The sequence below is a fragment of the Cebus imitator genome, unplaced genomic scaffold (genome assembly GCF_001604975.1).
Source record: "Cebus imitator isolate Cc_AM_T3 unplaced genomic scaffold, Cebus_imitator-1.0 Scaffold113, whole genome shotgun sequence".
Taxonomy (NCBI): Eukaryota; Metazoa; Chordata; class Mammalia; order Primates; family Cebidae; genus Cebus; species Cebus imitator.
Window position 1 is genome coordinate 6,660,278 of NW_016107428.1, and position 26,487 is coordinate 6,686,764.

The 26,487-nt window shown below is 38.1% G+C and overlaps 1 protein-coding gene across 4 annotated transcripts in view; it reads right to left on the reverse strand.

Moving 5' to 3' along the window:
- The window catches only part of HECW2 (HECT, C2 and WW domain containing E3 ubiquitin protein ligase 2), a 378,517-nt gene that overhangs the window by 72,132 nt on the left and 279,898 nt on the right, over positions 1 to 26,487 (reverse strand). For all 4 annotated transcript variants that reach the window (XM_017538751.2, XM_017538752.2, XM_017538750.2 and 1 more), the window contains 4 exons: positions 19,240 to 19,425; positions 6,233 to 6,367; positions 2,769 to 2,871; positions 277 to 373 (listed from right to left, as the gene is read on the reverse strand). In XM_017538751.2, coding sequence (XP_017394240.1) covers positions 277 to 373; positions 2,769 to 2,871; positions 6,233 to 6,367; positions 19,240 to 19,425 — 521 coding nt within the window. The remainder of the gene's footprint in view (positions 1 to 276; positions 374 to 2,768; positions 2,872 to 6,232; positions 6,368 to 19,239; positions 19,426 to 26,487) is intronic.

The window sequence follows — 26,487 nt, forward strand, 5'->3', positions numbered from 1 at the left end:
CTGGGACTACAGGTACATGCCACAATGCCTTTCTTTTTTTTCATATTTCTTTTTTTAAATAGGGTTCTGGGTTATTAGTTTTATTCAACTTATATACTTAATAGACGGAAGCCAGCACTACAATACCTGATGATGATGGCAAAATATTTGCATACAAGATGTTTTTGCAAAGGATGTAAGAAAGAAAGGATAAATTTCCAAGACAAATATCAGTGCTACTAAGATTTAATGGTTTGTGCTTATGCAACTTGAACCAAGTATGAATATTATTGTTACCTGAGTGAGTGATTCCTGGTAAGATCAGGTTGACGCTCCTGTAGAATTTCAAAGATATTGGGTTGACGTAGAAATGCAACAATCTTGTCATTGTAAGCTGAAAAAAATATAAAAAGATAACAATTTTTGAGAGTCTAGTATTAGTTTTATGTATATAAATCCAAACTTTGTGTGTGTGTGAGGTGGAGTTTCGCTTTCACCCAGGCTGCAGTGAAGTGGCCCGATCTTAGCTCACTGCAACCTCCATTCCCAGGGTTCAAGTGATTCTCCTGCCTCAGCCTTTCAAATAGTTGTGATTATAGGTGCCTGCCATCATACCCAGCTAATTTTTTTTTATGTATTTTTGGTAGAAACGGGGTTTCGCCACGTTGCGCAGGCTGATCTCTAACTCCTGACCTTCAGTGATCCACCCACCTTGACCTCCCAAAGTGCTAGGAGTACAGGCGTGAGCCACCGTGCCCAGCCTATAAATCCAAACTTTTCAAAATCATCTGTTTTTCAGGCAGGCATGCCTGTCACTCCAGCATTTTGAGAGGCTGATTTGGGAAGATCACTTGAGCTCAGGAGTTTAAGACCAGCCTGGACAACATAGTGAGAACTTGTTTCTACTAAAAAATAAAATAAAATAAAATAAAATCTGTTTTCTAATATTATACTCAAAGTTATAGTTTGGAACTGGACTATGCCCACCACTATAGGTACTTACATTTCAATTTGTATCTAACCTTTATATAATTATTGGACTTAGGGCTGCGGCCTAGTTAACCATTCTTAGTAAACTGATTTGATAAGCCATATTTATTATCAAATGGCAAGATGAGGTCATCAATGAGATTCTAGATCTTGATCATTATCAAATAGCCTTAAAGAAATGACAACAGTCCGAAATGAAAAATCGCCTTTTGATTAATTAACAACCAGCTAGGGAGGTAGAGGCAGAACTAAATTTGCCAAAATGTACTAGCTGACAAACAACTAGGGCCAAAATGCAGAGGATAAACTATTCCCAAAATCTATGTGGAAATAAGTGCCATGAAGCCACAAATAGCTCTTTACCAAACCAACTATACCAACAGCTACAACACAACCATCATTATCAACTATGAAAACAAATATGTTTAAAAAAATCTATATCCCAATCAAGGCTGGCTAAAGAAACTTAAAAATAGTTAATTAAAATTTATTAAGGATACCATTATTACCTCTTTTGCCAAGAAAAAGCATTTGTTTACTTAAGATGATTCATCTTGATATTTGTTGATAATTATAAATAAATCATAAATTTATTTAAATTCACAGAACTAAGAGTGTCTAAATTCTTAAACATCAGAGATTCTGGTATAGGATATGATCAAGATACATGCCTTTCTTAAACTAACAAATAAACAAATGAAGAATAATTCTGTAGAGATCTGCCATTTCCAATCTTACCTATATCATATTGCCTATTCACACATATTTTAGTTAAATGTGAATAACAATTTTAAAGTCATACTATCTGCTAAAATGGAATACCATTGTCAACTCAAATTTTCCCTAAATGCACATTTCACTATCTACGAATAATGAAGACATTTTTATAATTATTGAATTGGGGTTTATAGTGCATCTGAGATCAGAGCCCAGATAACTTTCTAAGCAACAATTGTACAGTGCTTTAAAATTCTATGTGCAGTCTTTAGTGTCATATTAGTAATAACATAAAAAAACCTAGACAGTTAGACTTCACCTCTAGATTTCTTATCCAGAGGTCAAACTTCTTAGGTCATGGGCATCATATTGAATTTCATGACAATTTTTTTAAAGAAAAAGTTTTAAAACAAAAACAGACAAATAGAGAGCTGGCCTAATTTTAGACGGAGCATGGAGCCCACATGGCCTCCCACCAATCTGTCCACTCCACCTGCCTTAGGGGCTCCTAAGGCAACCACTGATCTTCAACCTCATCATTCTAATAACAACTCAAGTAGTTTTTTAGGCCTTTCTGTCACATTCATTTATTTTTATTTTACTATTTTAGAGGTTCTCGCTGCCTTCTATTTGTGACAAAAACCCTTAAGAATGTGCTGTCTTTGATTGCTTATTTTGTGAGGCTACTACAGATTCACACACCATTTAAATTCTGTCTTGGCCTTAAATATATTAAGTATATATATACTTGTCCAAATTCTTAATTTATAATGATTGTATAATACATTACCTTAATAAATTATTTTACCTTAAATTCAATACTCTAACATAATACCTCTACTCAGCCACAGCAGAGTGCTATTAAAAAAAAAAAAATCTCATCCTTTAGGATTTTACAAGACAGAAGCCCTGTGAGACTCAAGTCCGTAGGATTTTGTTATACATTCCTTAAGGATAATGCAGCAATTTCTCAATACAGGGCAAAAAATATCAGGTTAACATTAGGGGAAGTATCAGCACAGTGTACATGGTATAGATAATGGCACAAAAGGACAGATAATTTCTGGAAAAGGTTGACATACCCACTGGAACCATGTCCTGGTACTGTGGCCTACTGACTGTATTGAATGTACTGGATGGCCTGGGAAGAACTGGTGGTCCTGCATGTCGAGAATCTTCTCCTACCTGCAAACAGAAGCATCATTTATGTTCTGCACCAAGAGCCAGAATGCTCTATATCAGTATCCCAAACCAAGTTGTTTAAAATGTTAACAATGAGCATGGTTAAGTGCCACCTGATCAGAACAGACATCAGCTGTGGAGCTGAAGCAGGGTTCTTAGTTATCAAAAGCCTTGTTTTAGTGGCTAAATAGGGGGAAGGGTTGAGGCATCCACATTCTTGAGAGGGGCTGGGGCAGTAATGCTTTACTAAGTGGCACAGAAGTAGTTCAATCTGCTCTTAATTACTGAGGCTGCAGCATCTAAATAGCAGACTTGTTCATCAGGACTAACATCTGCATTGACAGAGCACAGACAGCAACAATACAATCAAAGGGAAGACTGAGTGTTATAAAATGTTTGGGGCAGTGCCAAGATATTTCTTCTTTTGGCTAAGGCAGGCCAGGGAATTCCCTGGCTCAGCAAAGGAGGGGGTGAAGACCAGCAATCTTCACGTGGGGTTCCGAGTTAGTACATTATCTCCTCAGGAGCAATTTTCCATGCCTATTAGAACACCTGGTGCAACAGATCTTTCTGGTTTGAGCCTCCCACACCAGGGCGCTAATAGGAGCAGGTGCGGAGGAGCTAAATAGGGTTGTCCTGAGTTATTCATTGCACCTAATATAGATTTAGAAATTCATACATACAAGTAGATAACCAAAAATACCCATTAATAGTCTTACCAGAAAACTCTGATGTTGCTTCCCCATTTCCCCCCAGATTACAGAACTCTTTTAAGACAATAGTAGAACAGCAATATAAGACAGAATGAGAACAAAAGGCAAAATAACATGCTGTACTGGATTTATAAACTGGGATTTTGAAAATAGAGTTTTTATTCCACTTACAACCCTTTGCAGGCATCTTGTCATACTGCATCACTTGGGTATTTGCTGAGGATTTTTCTAAAGACTCTAATGCTGGAAATATCCTCCCCACCCTGCACTGCTTGCTTGTCCTTCAAGAATGTTCTCATTCCTCACAGCGTAGTTCAAACAGCCCCTCCTCAAAAAGGCCTTCCCTCTCCTTCAAGCCCAACTTAAATGCAACCTTGCCTGAGTTCCCACAGAACTTGGTGTATATTTCTCAAGCAGATGCCATTGTGAACAGTTTATATTATTTGTCAATTATACCTCGATAAAACTGGAAATATATAAATAAGAAGAAAAAAACATGATTATCAAAAATGTTATTAAGGTATACTTTTCCAGCTATTAAAAAAGAAAGTTTATAAAGCATTTTTCACTCATATTTTTATTGATTTGTGGTATGGTTTCATATTTTCCTCTTCTATTAAGAATGCAGGAAGTGTGTTATTTATTTGCATCCCTCATAACAGCAACCATGATGTTTCTCCATCATAGTAGGTGTTTGACAGTGTTAACTTGTTATATGGGAAAGATAGCAACATTTCTACTGACTGAGATATTTGCAGAAGGGATATAAGATGGTGGCTGAAATGACCATGTATGTAGCTAGAAGTCTTCTCATCCTGCTTCTTTTGAGTTATTGGTTTTAGGAATGAACACAGCTACTCTCTGGGCAGATCTGATCACTAAGTACAGATTGTTAGTCAGATAACATATTTCAACACTCCAATATATACTTTCTCTCCTCACAGTATGTTGCCATGTGTCATCATTTCTCAGAAAAGTCAAAGGTCATTTCCCTGAGACCTCAGTCCTGGCAACCAGACCAGCAGACAGTGGGCAATCCCTCTGATGGGCAGGTCTTCAGGACATGCATGCTTCCAACAGCTGTGTCAGAAAGGACACTCCCCCGGAAAGTTTAACAATGCTGAGGGCTGGACGCTCAGTCTGTATGGAGTTATCTCCAGGCCACTGCTCAGTTTCCAGCCATAGGAGGAAAAGTCTTAACGTATCCCTTAGGGTCCCTCTCTCATAAAGGCTACTACTAGACCATGAAAATAATTCATGTTCTAAGGTAGAGGGGTTGAAAGAAAACACAAGTATAGCTATTAATCTATGCATGTTTTCCCAGGAAAACAGTGAAACAGCTTCACACTGTGAAGTCATGATAAGGTAAGTGGTTAAAGTGCACTGGCTATGCAATAAAATATCAGACAGAGCCCTTATTGTGCTACACATCGCACACAAAGTCCAAAGGTGAAAGGTCTGTTCTGCTTTCAAGATGAATGTTGTTAGCGTCATTCAGTTTACCACTAATGGTTTACATGACAGCAAGGTAAAGATTTATTAGCTATTCATAAAACATAAATATTTTGTGCATGCCTCATCCTGTAATATATATATATTTATATATCATTTATATATATTATATATCATTTTTATATGAGCTTATATATTTATATATCATTTTATATGAGCTTCTCATGTATACTCTTCTATATCTGAACTTACAACCAGCAAACACATGATGCATTAGAGCAAGTATGCAAATCAGGAGGGGAAATTCCAAGAGTAGAATTTTGATGAGTCAAATCCAGTTATTTATTGTATTCATATTTTTTCTCATACAAAATATAAGGCTACAAAGATATTTGATGTACAATATTGAAAATACATGAACATAGACATAGAAAAGTAATGTAAAAATATTAATTCTATTTGTCTAAGGAAATTTTCAAAACAGTGTACATCAAGCGATGGTATATACTAAAATCATAAGCCCATATGAAGGAGAAGAAAACTTGCCTTAAGACATTTCTTTTATATATTTAAGCTGCAAAAGGAAGAAGTGAAATTTTTTTTTTTTTTTTTTTTGGTTAGCATATTAGAGGGCCCTCATGTGGTTATCATGGGTCCCTGCAAACTGGTAAAGTAGACCAGTTTTTAGTTAATTCTTAGTTCAGCCCATTTTCCCCAGGCACTGAAAGTATATAAATCAACTTTCTCGGGAACATTCTAATTTTAAAGAATACTAGTGAGGATTCTATAATCCCATAGCTCTGGATGAATATTTTAATGCAATACAGAAAGCTTCATTTAAGAAATTCTATATTTAACCAAGTTACATTCATTTCTTCCTGTGAGGCTGAAAATGGGTGTGCAAAAGGGCTTATCATCTTCCTGCCTTGAACATTTTAGTACATAATCAACTCCCTCTCACCTTCCTCTGAGAAGAAAAATCTTAAATTCCTCATATGTCCTACCTTTTTAGATTTTGTGATTTAGGCTATGTGTATTTCCAGAGAAGGCTTGTCAACATTATTCCAAAGCTTTTCATCCTCTAAATCAAACTCAAAAAAAAAAAAAAAAGCTTAAAAAAATCGAATTCCACAAACCACCACATTTTAGAAGCTTCTATCAACCAACCAGCAGGTAAGTCCCTAAAACGCTGGACTCACCTCGCCCGCACTGTGGCTGCGTTGCCTTGTTAGGTGTTGCCGATGAACCAGTGCACTCGTGGGTCTACTGCTCTGCAGGGGGAGCCGGGGGTCAATGAAAGTGGTGGTGCGGGAGTTGTGGTCCACAAAGAAAGCCTAGGATACAATATTCTGAGTCAAATACATCAGACAGTCAGGAAAAGACTCACTCTGAGTCATGATCTTAGCTCTATTTTCTCATAATGTTCAATCTTTGGGGAAATTTCTCCTTATCCCCATAGGACAGATCAGACTAGAGAGAAAGCCAAGCTTAGATGAGATCTAGAACGAAGACAGCAGGAAGGAACATTATGCCTGATTTTAGGAAATACTCTACGAGGTAGTCATCAAAGAGATGATCTGAGACGGAAGCCAGAAGAATGGACATTTGGGCTTCTCTTAACTGATGGTCTTTGAGCTCTTCCTGTCATATATGGCTATTATAAAGTTCTTACCACCTTGAAACTTTTAAACATCATTGACTTCTCTTTTCCTTCTCCTATACAGTACCAAAATCCTTCTCATTTTCTCACTGTAGTCTCCTCTCTTTGTCCCCTTCCAGCCTGAACATCACCCCATTATTCGGGACTTTATTTTACATGTGTTAAGTACTGGTGGTTTCTTAGCTGCTCACATCTCCACCACTGTAGTCATTTAACTGGCCCATTACTATACGAATATTCTTTCTAAACACTTCAATTACATCACCACCTCAATCCAAAGTTTCTCATGGCTATCCATTGTCCACAGAAAAGACATCCCTGCTCGTTGGTCAGTTTTTCCTCACTCTTTAACCATCTGTGTACATGCCTTTCCAGTGTAGTCACTGATTACACACCCATACAAACTCATCACATACCCAATAGAACTTTGGGTATGTCACTTACATTCTCTGAGCTATATATTTCTTACAAAAATATGTCTCTTTAATTCATAATAAACATTTCTCCCCGATAATGTGTTAGGAGGGTGGAAACCATGTCTATCATGATTACTGCAGAATCTCTGGTAACATGAAATAATGAATGAGCATAAACCAATTACTTCAGCATTGCAGTTAGGATGGAACACTATGTAGCAAAGCATTTTTTGGACTGTTTAATTCTAAAACTATACAAGTGCTATTTTTCATTATCCTTAGGGGCCCAATGTTAGAAGTTTTCAAAGTAAAATTCACTCAAGGTAACAATAAGATAATGAAACCCATTATCTTAAGTACAATTAGAAATTATAAGTTTTCCATGATCAAATAAAGCTAATTAGGTCATCAAAGATGAAAGGGGCTATTAGGAGATCCAGGAGTCTCAGTACCTATAAACCAAGTGTAGAGGCACATGATGTATGCCAAATAACAGGCAAAAAAGAACTGACCTTTCAAACCGATGGAGCTCAGTTAAGGAAGTACCTGAACACCCAGGGATGAAGGTATCTAGGCAAATGCCAGAGGCAGATAGTGTATTTATGCCTATTTAGAAAACTACTTTCCCATTATGGAACAGAATGTTTCATATGGAACTGTATGTATGTCATCAAGAAATGGGGCAGATCCCATAAAGAAAACATTTTTACATATTTATAAAGAAATAACTTTAAGCAATGGATGTACCAGAAAACAAAGCAGAAAAACAGACAGAACAGGAATCTTTCCCAGTATGTTCTCTGACTCTCCAATTTCTGGGTCCAAAAAATGAAGGTTTTGTGTGAGATTTTGTCATCAGCCTCACATCCTGGGTAATGCTTCCTCTTCCCTAACCTTGGGTGAAACATCCTTCTCAGGTCTTGTGAAAAGTACTCTGGTGACAAAACCTGTGTGGACTTGCCTTGACAGGCTCTGGCCCCAAACGTCACATTGGTCCTGTTTGGTTTGTGCTTCTATTACAACTGTCCACTATTTCTGCCACTATTTGAAACATCATAAAATGGCAATTAAATTATTTGTACCAATGGACATGGCTGATACCTATTTTTAAATAATACATATTAGAACCAACCCCATATCCTCTTTATGTAAATGGAGAGTAACAAGCTTTAATTACTAACACAATCATATAAACCATCTTGATTAAGGGAAAAAATACAAAGAGCATAAAGTAGAATGGCCTATTTACCTAATTTCTTAGAAATGTTTTGAAGGGATGGGTGGCCATTAACGGTACAATGATGCACTTGTCATTATAAAGACAAATGGGTGTCTACATGTAGGTCAATTGTGATTTGCATGTAATGCCATAGCCTAATGTGATATGAAGAGGCTTGTCTAAAATCTACTCTCGAAAGAACTATACTGCAAAAGCCTTGAGGGCAGTAACTCTATCTTATTCACTCTGTTATCCCCAATGACTTTTAGGGCTGTGCCTGGAAGAGAGAGGGTGTTCAGATAATAACAAATTGCTAAAAACTTGAATTACCAACCAAAATACACGGAGAAACTAACAATTAACTAACCAAGTATTAATAAGCATGTTCTTAGGCCAGGCGTGATGGCTCACACCTGTAATTCCAGCACTTTTGAAGGCTCAGGTGGGTGGATCACTTGAGTTCAGAAGCTCAAGACCAACCTATGGCAAAATCCTGTCTCTACAAAATATTCAAAAATTATCCAGGCATGCTGTGGCACACAGCTGTAGTCCCAGCTATTTAGGAGGCTGAGGTGAGAGGATCATTTAAGCCTGGGAGGTGGTTGTTGCAGTAAGCCAAGATTGTACCACTGCACTCCAGCCTGGGTAGGTGACAGAGACCCCCATCAAAAAAAAAAAAAAAAAAAAAAAAAAAAAAAAAAAAAAAAAAAAAAAAAAAAAAAAAGCATGTTCTTTTACACAAATACAGAAATACTTAAAGATTTGGGGGAAAATAATGGAAGCTAAAGACCTCAAAACCACAAACAGAAGATTTTTAAAATCCCATTGTAAATATGAATAAAGTACCAGGTTAAACATGGTACTTCTGGGAAATCTACTGATGAGGGTCAGGTGATCCTTCCTTCTGTCCTTCATCTATCCTGCTCTTTGAAACACAAATTTAACAGTGGAGCTCCAGTGGCCAGACTGAACCACGGGGATTGTTGAGGAAAAAAGTTAAATTCTGCAAAATATTTGAAGAGATTTAGTCTAAGCCAAGTATGAGTGGCTAATGGCTTGTGACACCACCCTCCAGAGATCCTGAGAATGCCTACCCAAGGAGACTTGGTTTTACACATTTTAGAGAGACCTAAGGCACCAAAAATACATGCAAGATATATGTTACTTTAGTCTGGAAAGGCGAGGCAACTGGAAGTAGGGGTGGGGGTGGTTCTAGGTTATAGCCAGATTCAAAGATTTTCAGTTTGGCAACTGGTTATTATCGAAAGATCTGGAATCAGTAGGAAGGAATGTCTGGGTTATAATAAGGGTTGTGAAGACCAACGTTTTATTATGCAGATAAGGCCTCCCAGTAGCAGGCTTCAGAGAGAATAGACTGTAAATGTTTCTTATCAGACACAAAGAGTCTGTTCTATCAGTCTTAAGGTCTCTGTGTTGATGTTAATGCTGGTCAGCTGTGAGACATATCCAACCCACCCCCCCCGCTCCGCCCCGACTTCCCATAATTGCCTGTATTAGTTTTTTAGGTTAACTTTGGAATGTCCTTGGCTGAGAGGAGAGATCCATTCAGATGGCTGTGGGGCTTAGAATTTTATTTTTGGTTTACAAGATGAAGGATGGCTGAGCAAAAAGTTGGAAGTTGCTGGAGGCTCTCGCAACATGATGAACTCCCTGGTCAACCCTAGACTGCCTGCCTCTAAACTACTTTATGTGAAAGAATATAATTTTTTTTTAGATGGAGTCTTGCTCTGTTGCCCAGGCTGGAGTACAGTGGCATGATCTCAGCTCCCTGCAACCTCCACCTCCGAGGTTCAAGCAATTCTCCTGTCTCAGCCTCCCAAGTAGCTGGGATTACAGGTGTAGTGTGCTTCACCACACCTAATTTTTTGTATTTTTAGTAGAGATGGGGTTTCACCACATTGGCCAGGCTAGTCTTGAACTCCTGACCTCAGGTGATCTACCCACCTCAGCCTCCCAAAGTGCTGGGATTATAGGCATGAGCCACTGTACCCGGTGAGAATACAATCTTGTATGTTAAAATGCATATGGGTTTTCCACCACAATACAGTCAAATCAAATCCCACTGGAAACAGTGGAGCTTCCGCACTGCAGAGGAAAGACAGTCTCTCTAAAAGTAAAACCAGAAACCACCATTATATATAGGGATTTTCCCTATTTGGTGAATAATGATATATCTATCATTCACCTTTAAAACAATTAGAATTCCCAATGTACATGAAATGTATAGTTGGGAACTTATAAAGCTGGGATTTGAACCCATGTTTCATCTGACCCCAAAGCCCAATGAGCAATACCTTTTCCCTCACCTCTCTTCTTTTCATATATCATCTCCTTTTTTTCATTCTGCTTTCTACCTACCATCTTTTCCTTTTTATGTTCTTCCCATTCCCTCCACACCTTACATCATACTTTATTTTAGGAAAACATTTCAGTATATATTGAACAAGGCTGACAGTAACAGTCACTCACAGTGCTCGGCCTCACCAGTTTCAACACTGCAAAGTTTCAAGTGGAAAGATTGCTACTGATCCCGACAACATGCTCTACATACTGTGCCCAATTCTCATCACTAATCTGTTGGAAGCACGGCTATGGGTGGGGAATAGGTCCTATTTGTATCCCACAAGGGGCTCTATTTCAGAGTCAAATGGAATGTGTATATTGTTTACACATGCTTTTTAAGTCTGCCAAGTACTTGGGGGAAAGGTCTCGATTAAGACCTCCATCAAAGCCTCCAATACAGTGCTTCTAAGGAGCAAATTGCTTGGCGAGAGTTTTGGCTCTGCTCTGGGCCCACTGTGTGATCTTGGACAGATTTCCTTAGTGCTTTGCTTTATTCACATAAAGGGGATTACTCAGGTCACAGCTGAGTTGTGAAAAATAGATTCTACTTTAAAATGAAGAGGAGAGCATGCAAAGTCCAAACTTGCCATTTCTATTTATGACACACATATCAATTATGTCAGGAAAGTGGATCACTTTCCCACAGGAAATGCTACCTAGTTCAAGCCAGCAATGAAGCTGACCTAGTAAATTTAAGTTACTTTATGTCACAATTTTTGAATAGCCTGCAATTATTTATGAAAGTATCTACCATATATTAATACATAGTGACTAGAGTAGAGTATGTTGAGAATGCAGACGTGAAAAAAGAAATTGTATGGAAAAACAGATCCTTTTCACGTTAGCCACTAGCGAAGCAAATTTCGAACAATATTGATTCCCTAATGCTAAGTTTCATTAAGGAAATTCACTCAAGCTTTACAGTGCTGGGCCAACTAACAACTCAAAAACTGAAAGGAATGCAAATACACAAACTTGAATCTCATTTCTAAAAACGTCTACCCTTTCACTGCTTCGGGGCATAGTCGGAGTCAGGAAATACAGGCTAGCTGGAGCCAAGTGGTATTTTGGTCGTGCCAAACAAAATACATTTCTTTCTTTACACAATTCTTTCTTTCTTCTTTTTTTTTAAACTTCTATTATTTTAAGAAAAAAAAAATCCACCACTATTTACAAAGAAATACCAACCTCAGGCTCAAAAATCTAAGTTAAAGAAGTTTGAAATTGTTTCCAGTTATTATTTTGCCACTAAGGAATACATATTAGAAGGCTACTTAAACAAACTAAAACAAGAAGTGCTTGTAACTATGCTACAGAAAGAACATCCGATCTTTCATTTTTCTTTCTATAGTCGTGGAAACAGTGAAAGGATAATAACGGATAAGCCAGAAGCACTGTGTATCGTATCTGTTCTAATTCTGGTTTTGGGGCCTACAAAGTCTTAGAAGTGCTCAAAAAAAGGCTCATTGTAATCTACTTTCATTTTTTAAAGATTGTATTTACTTATCCATTCTCTTCTTTCCAAATTATAAATCTCTTCTCAGCTGCTGGCTCCTTCCCCCAAGATTCCCCCAGTTACAAGGAATAAACATGCCATATTTCCTCTACATTATATCTTAGACAGATTCTTTGTCACAAATAGTGGAGATGTAAAGGGCTGAATGATACAGTTTATCCTCAGTAAAAAAACTGTCATGCTAACTTGGTTCTTTTGAAGGAATCAGTAGTCCCAATTATTTCATGACATCTGTATCAGTCACAAAAAAGGTTAAAGACAAGTATTACGTTTAACCACTATGACTGTAGCTGTAAAGCTGTGGTACTTGAGCTAGATTCCTGAAAACAGCCAATTAGTAGATGCAGACAAGTACAATATAAGTACAACATTTTGATGTAAAATGTTAGCTAAGAGAGTAGTTTTTATTTATTTATTTTTGTTTGTTTCTGAGACAGAGTCTTGCTATATCGCCAGGCTGGAGTGCAGTGGCACTATCTCAGCTCACTGCAACCTCAGCCTCCTAAGTAGCTGAGAATACAGGCATGTACCACCATGCCCAGCTAAATTTGTGTTTTCAGTAGAGACGGGGTTTCACCATGTTGGCCAGGATGGCCTCAATCTCTTGACCTGTTATTCCCCCATCCTGGCCTCCCAAAGTGCTGGGATTACAGGCGTGAGCCACCATGCCAGCCGGGAGTGGTATTTAGGCATTCAACCTGTAACAGGGGAGCTAGTGTTATGTTGGAGATGGCTTGTACCAGCTCATGAGAGCTGACTGTGTTCTGTGAGCAGGTTGATATGATGCTGACAGCAGGTAATTGACCACATTGGGAGAATTTACACCATTAAAATTGGCAAGTGCTACAAATCAGCCCTCCTCCCCACCTGCCTCAGGGAACTGATAGTTCAACATTTCCCAGCTTATACTTGTGGAAGACTGGCAATACAGTTATCCAAATCACCACATTTTAGGTGAAGTAGAAGGGAATCACCATGAAATGTTGAAATAGTATATATATATTTTTAAAAATCCATGCAGGTCATAAAAACAACTGTTAAAGAAAAGGCAAAGGTCATCTCTGTACCTAGGCAATTCCTTCAAGATTGCATGAGTCTAGTGTTTTACTCAGAATTATATTCATAAAACTGATCTCTGCTCTATTCTCTCATTCAAAAAGGCACACAACCCCTAGACAGTTTATTTTTTGTCATTTGCCTTCTATGTAAATTTATTTATGCACTACTTTTTTCTAACATATTTTTACCCCTTAAAATAGGCAAGAGATCCTTAAAAACCACGTGCTATCATTCATAGTTGGATTCCATAAACAGCTAGATTGCTACATAACTTAAGGCAATTAAACCAGGTACCCACCACAAGAGGTATTAGTTGTTTCCAAGCAATTAAAAATGTGTCACAAAAGTAACAAACGTGGTGGTCAAAGAGACAACATATTTTTCAAAATGTAGCACTAATCTTGCGAAGAGACTTTTGAAATTATAATAACTTGTGGCCTCCAAATATTAAGTTGCACTTTACTCACTGAGCTAAATAGGACTTGACCCAGTAAATAGTTTGCCATCAGTTTCATGCAAGATTGAAACCAGGGTCGAGGTCATTACTGAAACAACTTCTCTAGCCACACGGGCTATTAGGGTCTGGTAAAATGAGAATTGTCAAGTTGGCTCAGCCTGTGGTAATTTCTACCATACAAATATTTGTTCTGTTCTAAAGTCTGCCCTCATAACCATAACTGCTATTTGCTATGGTTCTCAAAGTTGGGTATTTAGACCATTCTGATACTTAAACTCCCAATCTGACACCCAAAGTCAAAACCTCTAAAGTTACAAAGCTTGGACGTAGAAATGGATGCCAATTTAACTGGAAGATATTATAACGTATGATTTCTGTAAGGAAAACACAAGAAACTATGGGAAAGATTTCCTTCAAATAAGAAGACAGTTCCCATTTTACATTTTTATTTTTTAAAATCTCATGATATTTATGATATGTCACTTATAAAGTTCAAAGTTTCTTAGCACCTCAATTTAGGCCCAAAGAGAATAATCTGGGGAAAAAAACCCTGGGTTAATATTGTTTGAGAGTCTAAAGCAAAAAGGCCGGGGGAAATTCACCGTATTTAACATCTTAAAGGGAAGTTAAAAAAAGAAAGATTTTTTTTTTTCTAAAAATTAAATCAAATAAGCCCATTATGTAAACTTGAGAAATAACCACTTACACAGTTTTGTTTTCTCATTACCCAGGTCATTTTGTAGCATTCTCTCAGTTTAACTCTCTGCAGTGTAGCATCCACTGATTTCATTCAATTGATATGTCTCTTGAAATTTACTCATTACTTCTTCACAGGAACCAGAAATACCCACCTGATGCTTTCCTGTCTCTGTGCCCTTACTTTGGGTGTTTCCCCTCTCCATTCTTATTTTCTCTCTCCTCCAAAATTTCTTTTAACCAAACTTCTACCCATCATTTAAGGCTCACCTTAATTGCTGCTATTACTATGAAAACTTTCCAGGTATCTCATGCCAGAAATATATCACTCTACAGTGGACCCTTGCATAACATATAACAGCGCAAAGGCATACATTCTCTTATAGTTCAAAGAAGAGGCATTTAGGGTAAAAGAGGAATGTCTAGGAAAGGGGTGGTTAGTAGCTTTACACAGGAAGTATATGATTTTGTGCCAATGTATGGATCTGATTTCAGTTCCAGTTCTACGTTACTTGGCCTTCAAGGATGTTTCTAAAACCCTAGTTTCATGATCATGGCTGACAGAGAATACAACCACTAGAGTAGAAATCCACTGATACAGCAAGAGAACAAATCCATTGAGACATTACAGTATCAGATAACTCATCATAGAGAAACAGAGAACATTCTGCATCATTATACAGATGCAAGGCAGGAGCAAACAGCCTAGGTCAGACTACCCTGCAGTGATCAAGAACAACATGGACAGCAAAGAACTGTACCAACAAAAAGAAACCCTGCTGTGAAAATGCCATTCTGTCAGATCGCCATGGTTAAGGGAGACCAGCAGTTCCTTAAAAAGAGGGATGGGATACTGACATTAACCCTGCAGTATATCCTTCATAAGCCATCACGTATTTCCTAGAAAAGATTCATCAGCTAACAAATCTGTATCATTTTCATGAAATGCCAAACTGATGAAACTCTTTATTGTTCTATATAGATCCCTGCTTCTATCTCTAAATTTTAGTAACTTATAAATGATAATAATACCTACCTTATAAATTATCAGGAGGCTCCCACAGCATCCTGCCAAGCCCTTACTGTCTTCATTATAATTGCTGAAGATATCCCTTCATCCTCCTTACTGGTGAGAGGAAGGATAAGAGCACAGATTCTGGACATGGACTGCCTGGGTTCAAATCCAATTCCACCACTTACTAATTGTGCACCTTGGCCAATTCAGTTAATCATGTTGTGCCTCAGTTTCCTCTCCTATATAACGTGGATTAAAATAGCATCTATCTCCAGGCTGCTGTGAGCATTAAATGAATTAGTGCCTGGCCCGGGGGCAATGCTACATACTTCAGAATGCCACATTAAGTGGTAAATTGGTATCATTGTTAGCACAATGGCACACACCTCAGAAGTGTTGCTGAATGACTAAATAAGGGAAAGCACGAAAGGAAGATGTTACACTTGAGAAGATAGAGGCAAATTTCAGCCTGAGAAAATTCCTGTTAAGAATCGTTTCCTTTCATGTAGATGAGGATAAGGACGTCCTGTTCTATGTCAACTCTAGAAATTAGTCATCACTGTGGGAAAATAACTTCAGAATACTTAATAGCTTTTGATGTTGTGTTACATGTAAAATGTTTTCTCCCTTCAAATGTTCTAGAAGCAAAGCAACTCATTTTGAAAAGGGGCTAGCCAGGCATGTGCCTATAGGCCCAGCTACCTGGGAGGCTGAAGTGGGAGGACTGCCTGAGTCCAGGAGTTCTGGACTACAGTGTGCTATGCCAATCAGGTGTCCACACTAAGTTCCCCATCAATATAATGACCTCCTAGGAGCTGGAGACCACCAGGTTGCCTAAAATGGGAGGAACCAGCCCAGGTTGGAGATGGCACAGGTTGAAATTCCCATGCTGATCAGTAGTGGGATCATGCCTATGAATAGTCACTTTACTTCAGCCTGGGCAACATAGCAAGATCCTGTCTCTTAAAATAAATATTATTAAATTAAAAGGGGCTAAAATTCCAGGGTTGAAAGAAAACCTATTAGCTGTCTATTTGTAAGACAGGAGACAGGACTCCTGACATGCTGCCCAAAGCAGAACAGCCAAACAGAGACCGAGCACCAGCCTCCCCAAAAGCTCCTTTAAGTTATTTCAATTTACTTGAAGCCGGTCACTTGGAAAGGAACTTATATGGGAGAATCACACGAAGATAAACCTACTTTAGTTAAGGTGTCCAGCTTAGCTAAAAATTTTATTAAAGTCTTAATGCACGACAGAGAGATATGAGGCTAAAGTGATAAGCTTTTGGGTCCATCTGCTAATCTGTCTTGTCCACAAGGCAGGGGTCCTTCAAGTCTTTCATGCCAAATAGCATTTGAATGTAAAAGCCAGCAGCAGATTGTGAGGTCAGCTCTCGACCAGCCTACACTCAGGGTTCTGTACAATGCCAACTTCAAGTTGTAACACCCAGATTAGTAAAAACAGCCCCAGAGAAAAGTATGTTTTGGGTGGTCATGTTATGAACATGGTTGAGATAATGTTTACTCCTTTTAACCACCAAAATTTTTATGAAAGCTATGAGAAAAAACTTGTTCTTATGAATACATTACAACTCTTCTTAAATAGTATCCTAAATGTAATTTAAACTTTTTTCATGGTCCAGGGGTTAGTAAAAGAACCTCTCTCCTAAAGTGTGTCTGGCAAGTTATGACTGGCAAGAAGGGACCAACCCCTGCCTTAACAAGTTAAATTGCAACACAGAGCAGAAACAGATGCAGCATTACCCATTATCTTAACTTGGGTTTTCCCTGGACCTCTGATTCTCAAATGAACACAGCTCCTCATGATTACACGTAAAGTCTTGTCAGAGCTGAGAACAGACGAATTCTTGGTGTGCTACTACTCTTTTATACCCAGGTATAATACTACTAATACTTTTCAAAGTCCTTACTTGGACCATCGATGCCCTTCCATCCAACAGAACATTTACAGATATTGGGCCCTCAGGCTATTGAATCAAACGCAGTACCAGCAAAGCCGTATCTTCCCCTGGTGTCCCTGCTTCCAGCTTAGTTCTGGAAAGGCTTCTCTGTCATACCCATCTGACTCTAATTCAATGTCATTTTACCTGTGGTCCAGGGACATAATCACAAGCCCAATTCTCTTTCACCTCTTCTAACTTCACATTTGCCACTTCTAATCTTCTCTTGACTGGGAATTAGAGGTTTATTAAAAACGTTTGCAGAAATCAAGTCAGTAGTTTCAATGAGAATTTGAAGGCTCCTCCCTTGCATTAAAATACATGCATTTTGTAACAACCATTTTGACTGCTTACAGGTTCTCAGGTAATATTGCTGGAAGCCGAGTTCAGGATAAGTAAGAGGCTATTGTGGTATTATTGTTAGAGGGAACTTTGTGGGGAAATGGCATTTACTGAGTACTTTACATGTTCCGTTTGCCTTGAATGTTGATATACTTTACTCCTTACTTCTTTCAGGTGTCTGCTCACCTACGGCCTTATGTGTGATGCCCTCCCCAACCACCCTATATAAAATAACATTCTCCATTCCTCTTTCTCTAGACCTCACCTCATTCCTTGCTTTATTTTAAATCACTGCATTAATCAGCTCTTGGCATATTAAGAATAGTATGTTTATTTATTCGTCTATTGCCTGTCTCAGACATGAATGCTGCATTCATGAGAATGGCCGTTCTATAAAGTCGTTGGCTTATCTATTTTGTTTAGGTGCTCAATAAATATTTGTTGAACAAACACTCCAAGGCTTGTTACTTTAAATATCATGCCATTGTAATCTTCCCTGCCCTTCAAGTCAGATAGTCCCAGACTGTTTATAGACAGAGAAACTGAGGTTGGTTACTCCATACTTGGAGTCACGGTTAAGAGCATGGTTCCTGGAACCAGCCTGGCTGGCCTACAGCGTGGCTCGGCCACTGCCTGTCTCTGTGATGTCAGGCAAGTCGATGAACCATTCTGAACCTGGGGCTGCTTATCTGTAAATGGCAATAATAACAGTACTGCTTTATCAAGTTGTGGTGAGGAACTTCTATCTATAAAGAGGTTAAATGTCTCACAGCTCAGAGTAGGTGCTACATAAGAGTTAAATAAATAAACATTAAATCTTAGCTAAAAAAACACCTTATAACAAGCACTAACTTTCTCATTCTCATTTCTTACTCATAGAATGACTTCTTGATTGTGACCAGGCTTTCTGGTTCATCCACCTACAGAGGAAGTACAGATGTAGCTATTCTGGCCTGTGTTGCACAGTTACATATTTCTTGTCATAAATGATCAATCAGTGAGTCTTGGTTAATGTGCCAACAAAATCAGGGTTCTGAACCAATAAGACTGAGGCTCGAGCCCAGACAGTGTCACAAAGACACACTTCATGCAGTTGCTTGCTTCGTGACCTCCTAGCTACCTTCTCTAAACAATATCACAACTTTTTATTCAAATATCTGCAACACAAGCTCTATCACTCGGGAGAAGGAAGCACTGCCTAAGAACCCCTTTCTCTAATCATCAGAGCATGGAGAGAGATGACAGGCAGGAGGGTTTCCAGGTAGAAGCGAATGTTTCGCCAGCCTCACAGCCCTCCCTCCGCTCCCTCCACAACTTCAGAATGGCACAGTCACTGTTTGTGGTCACAAACAACCGGCTGTCCAGGTTTCACTGGAACAGGAGGTAGGATGTTTCACCTCACAAAGAGTCTTGACCCTCACTTGAAGGGGAGCGCCAAGTGCCGAAGCCACAAGCAGCCCGCAGGCATTCGGCACTCCCTGAGGCATCTTCCTCGTGTTACCTTGCCCTGGTGATCGTGTTTCATTTCCCATCCCCGCGGCAGCTCTAGCTGTTTGTTCGCGAACATGTTGAGGAATCCCACAAGGTCCCGGTTATGCTGGTAGCGTTCAAAGTGGTGGGTGTCCCGCCGGACTTTGGTGATCATGTGCTTCAAACATGTGTTGTTTGTAAACATGCGGTAGGCACTCTAAAGAAAAGAACGGAGAACCAATGTTAACCCGCTTGTGACATGCAGAAGCAGCAGAAATACCACACATGGGTATGGCTAATCAATCTTCCAATACGTAATGAAATGCATACACGGGCTTTGACAGAATTCTAGACCCATGTATGGAAACAGCAGACAGAGCAAAATATCTTGAACAAAATAAAACATGAAGACTACAGAAGGTAAAGCAGTCTCCACAGCTGCATGGTGTCTAGTTTTCTTTAAATTTTTCTTTGCATTTGAAAGTCTGGGGTACATGTGCAAGATGCGCAGGTTCGTTAAATAGGTAAACATGTGCCATGGTGGTTTGCTGTACCTAACAACCCATCACCTTGGTATTAAGCCCAGCACACATTAGCTATTTTTCCTAATGCTCTCCCTCCCCCAACCCCACTCCCCAACAGGCCCCAGTGTGTGTTGTTCCCCTCCCTGTGTCCATGTGTTCTCGTTGTTCCACTCCCACTTATAAGTGAGAACATGTGGTGTTTGGTTTTCTGTTCCTGTGTTATTTTGCTGAGAATAATGGCTTCCGGTTCCATCCATATCCCTGCAAAGGATATGATCTCATTCCTTTTTGTGGCTGCATAGTATTCCATGGTGTATATATACCACATTTTCTTTATCCAGTCTATTATTGATGGGTATTTGGGTTGATTCCACATCTTCGCTATTGTGAATAGTGCTGCAGTGAACATATATGTGCACGTATCTTTGTATTAGCATGATTTATATTCCTTTGGGTAAATACCCAGTAAGGGGATTGCTGGGTCAAATGGTATTTTTGGATCTAGATCTTTGCGGTATCACCACACTGTCTTCCACAATGGTTGAACCAATTTACTAAAGAACAAGCATGCTGTGGAGTCTCACTGCACATGGAGCATTAAATCCTGAAGCTGGTTTTAGTAAAAAAACACACAGTCAAAATTACACCACGTTGGAGATGAATACGCCACATTATAGAGAGCCCTGATACAACCAGTTTCTCCCCTAGTACTGGACTAGGTTAGGGGCTCTTTGAGTGAGTGCCAGATGACACAACTAGTAGATACATAAGGGCCAAGTTGCATAGAAAAATGCTTGCCATATATTTCTATACTTGAAGGATATGCAATGGAATTAGCTGCTCTCATTGACCATGACACTCAACAAAGATCACAATATACTGAGGTTTTAGAATCTCACCCTTCCTAAAAACATATAAGATTGGTGAATGGAATAGTAGGCTGAGGTGCCTGGGCTGTATATCTTTCTTCTTCTTCTCTCTTTTTTCCTGTGTATATATAGTTTAATGTATATGAATGAAATGCAAGTTTTAAAAAACTCCACTATACCATCACATAGAAAAGTGATTGTTTTGTCCAAAACCTTACAGTCTTCATTACTATGACAGTTAAAGAAGATTCCAAAAATTGATTATAAGTCATGATTGTTCACAAATGAGTCAGTCAATAAATGTTTATTGCATATTACCATGCACAAAGCAGCATAAGAGGAATAACTGTACGGCAGCTGTTTCCTTGAATCATCAGAGGGAATATGATATTCATGAAACTGACCAGGCCATGAATGATCTATCCTGGAATTCTATTCTTCTCAGATTGATTCAAAGGGCTTTGGATTCCTTTTATCTTTAGTGTCTCAGGGACACTAGACTGAGTCTGGAGGTCTTCCAGCTTTATGGGTTCTATTATCTATTTTAGTCTAAACTTCATGAGTTCTGTTATCTATTTTAGTCAAAACTTTATGGGTTCTGTTATCTATTTTAGTCTCAGACAGATCAAGGCAAACTCCAAGGACTCTAGAGTCTCTGGAAATGATTTTATTTTAATAAACATTTACTGTCTTTGCTGTGCCCAGTACTGTGTTCATGATCAGGGATCAAAGAGGAATGAGTATGAGGACAGGTAACACTGCTCCAGTCTTTCTAGGATCCCTCAAGATGTGTCACGTCCAGCTCAAAGCATTTACTGCTGATGTGAGTCCCTCTAGAGCTTAGTTCCCTTTGACACAGCAACTGGCAATGTTTGAACAGAGCTGCTCCCCAGCCTGGTTCCCTGGGTCCCTTAACCTGACTGGGAATGAGAAGTAATCCTTTGTTAGCTTAAGCCACTGAGATTTGTTCGTCATTTTTACTGAAGTATAATCTAAACTATTCTTATTGATTCACCATCACTAAATACTTCTTCCCTATCCAAACAAATTAAAGGAAAGAAGGAAGGAAGGGAGGAGGGAGGGAAGAAGAAAGAAGACCACAATGAACCATCCTTGAACCTTAGTTCCTCAGTACACTTGAGTATAAAATACTTTGGAGTCATATTTCAACCACAGTCTAAATGAGTGGAGGTTTTGATGACTGTGAGCAGTTGCGTGGTTCAGAGAGTACTGTCAATGCAGGCAGGCCTCTGCAAGGGCTTCTTAGACAGCATGAAAGAATAGGAAAGTGATACCATGAAAGCAGAAAGGAAAACTAATAACAGAAGTTGGGCACTGTCAGGAAAAAAAACCTAACTTCAGCTAAGTAATAGTTTGGTCCTATTGGCTGACTCTGCTTTGGAGTTTTAAATATAATCAGCAAGGCACCTGTTTTCTGCATCTGGCGGAGTGTTGCTGATACATTTTCCCATAAGTCATTGCAAGTTAGAGTCCTAAGACCACGCTAGTTTGTGCAGGGATCATAATGAGCTTTCAGGTCTTACTCCCAAGAGTAAAACAAATATTAAGTCTCTTCAGAGACAAATTATTTAGGGGGTAATTCTGTCAGATAAACCATTACATTAACAGTTGGTTGTTCTAAATAGACATATCGCTTTGTCGCCTTCGCTTCTCTCTCTTCCCACTGAAGTAAGTAAATAGGACACATTCTTATCTAGAACACCAGAAATATTCCTCACTTTGTAAAAAAAAAGAACTTTATTAGGGCAAGAAATAGTGGCAATTAAGTTAAGAAACCTATCCTAACCTCTATCTTGAAGTAATTCCCTGGGGCTGAACAGCTCTTTAAGCACAGAAATCTTAAGGCTGGTCTTACAATTAATTATGTCCTTTCAACTTCCTCCTCTCCACCATTGAAACACGTGATATGGTGCCAAACACATTTGATCTTTGCAAAGAGCATCTACTAAAGTAATTCAATGCAAGAAAGCTTTCTTTCAGTAACTAGTAAACAACCTTTAGATCCACAGCCTTTTCAAGTCTGAATAATAAGTACACGACTGTTAGGGTCTATACAAAACACTTAAGCCAAACAGGAACATACTTCTAGACTGCTCTGTTTCTATGAAAAAACTATGTTTGAATAAGCACAAATATATGTATATACAGTTTATATATGTGTGTATATATAAATAATTTATATATCTATAGTTTGGGAAGGATATTTACACTCCACTTCATATGAACTACAGTACAGATTCTAGTCTCAGCTGTTACTCATAGACAGAGACAAAGAAAACCACTTAATCTCTGTCTCAATTTGCTTAACTATATGGGATAATAATAATTCCCTTGCTTTCTCCATAGGCACGTGAGAGTCAAATCCAGTGGGACAAAGGATGGTAAAGCGATATGAAAAGGTCAAAATCACTTAAAGAATACAGGGTATAAGTAAATAAAAATATTTAGAAGATTATACCTAACATACTTGAACAGACAGAGTTATAAAATTGTTTGCCACTTTTAGTCTTTGAAGATCTTGGGCCAGAATGCCACATTCTACAAACTGAACAAGGGTCTCCTAACCTTCAATAATTATGTGCTAAGCCCTGTGCTAAGCCCCCAGGATACAGAAATGAGCAAGCCTTATCACTCAAAAGGATGAAGAAGGAGAATTATAGGGGGAGGTGGGAGGAAGAGATTCGCTGGAGGCAGAAAGAGTTGGAAAAATGAAAGCCACAATAATGGTGAAAATACAGAAACACACTGACAGAACAAGCAGAGCTAAGAATGGGAGCAGTCCAAACAGCCAGAAACACTAAACAGATAGGATTAGGTTGACAGAGTTTAGTCTTCATGGAAGCTGATATTGACAAAGCTGTGGGTTAAGAAAAATGAGGCATCTTCATTCTCCTTCTGGGGGTTAGTGTTTCTAACTAGGTGAGGATGCTTTTCTATGTTTGTTTGTTTGCTTGCTTGTCTTAGAAAAAAATGCGGAAAAATGATAGAGAAAAAGGTGCAGTAAATGGATCTGGTATTTTACCTGAAACAACAGTAGATTAGAGAAGAGCCCATGATACCTACTTCATAACACAGTCTCATGATAATGAACAGAATTCACCTGGGAAGCCGCTGCACATGGACTCGAGTAGTTACGAGGAATTGGCAATTGTTAATAGTAGACAAAGCCCCTTTAAATGATCTCAAAAGGAAACACTTTGTTTTCCTTTGACATAATTTAAATATTATTTTTAGTTATTCCTTCTTAATTCCAAATATCCCTGTCCCAACCTCCCTTCTGGTTGTTTCTCATCTTCCTAGCAAGAAATAAACTACTTGATGGTTGGGTGAATGATCAACTGAATTTCTTTATTGTAGCTTTGTTAAATAATGCTTCTTAGAACTTAAATGTGTCTTTGTTTGGTTACATGTTTGAGGTTATAGAAGTAAATGTCATTGCCATTTGGCAGGAGAATAAAAAAAAATTACATGCCAATGCTCAGTTCTTAGCAACCACATTGCAAATAATAATCAATCCCTCTTCCTTTTTTTTTTTTTGCAGGTTTTCCTAAGCATTACGATGACCAAATATCCTAGATTACCTGGCCCAGTCCTAATTTTACCTAATTCTGTTCTTTTCAATAACACAGTTAAGTACCTTACTGATAAATAAAGTCTTTCATGTTTCAGAAAGCCATCATCAAGAATAGGCATTCTGAATTCAGGTCTGGAAAAGCACATCACTGAATCTATAGCAAACATCTCTCATATTCACAAGGGAGCAGATTTGAGCACTTGTATACATTATTCACTAAATGAAATTTAATATACACAAAATCAAGAAACGTTTGCATAATATGTATGCAGAGATATGAAAAAGTCCTGTTTTATACAGTTTGTCTTCATATTTTTAATTATACAGGATTTGCATTGTTTTCATCTAGCTTGAGTAAAATAGAGGGGAATTTTAACATTAACAAAACTAAACACAAATGATCAATTCGTCTATTTTGCAATAGCAGGAATTCCCGAGGTTTAAGAATAAACTTATGGATTTTGGAACATATTTTTCTTCATTAAGTACTAAGAAATTTAAACGACGGAATTAATGTATTTTTAGAGCTCATTAAAAGCCACAGGAGTAATTATTTGGCATGTATGTTGGAAAATTATTTAGTTTAATATAATAAAATATATTTACATATGACGTTAATTAGACAAATATAGGCACACCAGCTATAAAAGACATGGCACTAGCAACAGTCTTAACACAAGAAATAGTTGTCGGGACAATTTTGAAAGAAATCTGATCACAACCAGTAGAGGGCAGTAGAATAATTCCTAAAGCAAATAACAATGCAAAAAAAAAAAGACCAAAAAAACCCACAAAATTTTCTTTGTTAAGTTTTACTTTAGCGTCATGAAAACCATATATCTATTTAACGCTTTTCTTTCCAGAAAGGATTACTAGGTATTACAGCTACACGTAATCTATTTTTCATGACTTTTTCTTTCAACATAAACTGATGCCTTCAAGTCATAAAAAAAGGAAAATTATTAAATACATTCCTTTTGCATATTGAACATTTTCAATAATATTAACAGGGAATCCACTGAAAAAGGTATAGATCATAAAGAATTCAAGCAAAAACCCTAGACAATAAATCTCAAAATGCAGAAATCAAAGTTTATTTTGTAACATTTTCTGTTAATCTAGGAAAAAGGAAAACATTTCAGCAAGTAATGCCCTTTAAAAAAAATTGTCTGAGTTATCTCCATTAATTCATACCTTGAGACCTCTAGCAGGACAAATCCAGCTACTTCAATATCTGCCATATGCAAGTTAGGAAAATAAGACTTCCTAAACTCACAGAATTTAAGTCTTATAGAAATGTACAAATGCACAGCATGAATCATCTTTCTAGCTAGTATGAATGCAGTTCAGTAAAAGGAAGAAAAAAAATTAGAACGCTTTAGAAAGAATACTTTGAAATCAAGATGAACTATCCGGCAAAATAAATTCAAAAATCATGCCCAACTAAAGAAAAAGGAAACACGACAAAAACATGAAAACAAAACAAATTTTTAAAAAAACAGAGCCCGTAAGCTGCTTAGTATTTTCATACTGCTAAAACATGTTAGTTGTCAAAAGCCCAGGAGAGTTATAGTTGTGACAAAGGCTGTAAGGTCATTTAATGCAAAATCTCTTTATCCTAGGAGTTCCCAGACTACAGGCCACAGACCAACTATATCAGAATCATGTTAGGGACCTAAAACAGCACAAAGCAAAATAAAAATAGACTGTTGGGACCCACTCCAGACCTACTGAACCAGAATCTCTAAGGTTTGGGAACCAAAAATATGCATTTTATTTTTTTAAAGTCACCAACTTTAAAAACCACAGCCTTATACCACAACTCAATGATCATTAATCCAGTCTCTACTTAAAACACTGCAGTGATGAGCAACTTGTATTCAAAAAGGCAGCCCAAAGAGAGAAGTTAGAACTCTGTGCTTCATGATGTCGCTGGTGGTTTGACATCGCCCACAGTGGGCATATTAACACTATAGAAATCAGAAAATGCAATATCAGGGCTTGATTTATTGTTCTGTGGGCTGTCTAGACTAGGGGTGGGCAACCTACAGGGTCAAGTGCTAGCTGTCTGTGTTTGTAAACAAAGTTTCATTGGAACACAGCCAAGCCCATTTGCTTACATGTTGTCTTTGGCCCAAAAGCCTAAAGTATTTACTCTCTGGTCCTTTACAGGAACAGTTTACTGTCTTTTTCTTTACTTAAGGTCTATAAGGTCCAGCCTTAAGAAATTAATGGAAAAAAATAAAACGCAGATGAAACTTCAAATTGTGCTGTTATATTGCAAGTAGCAC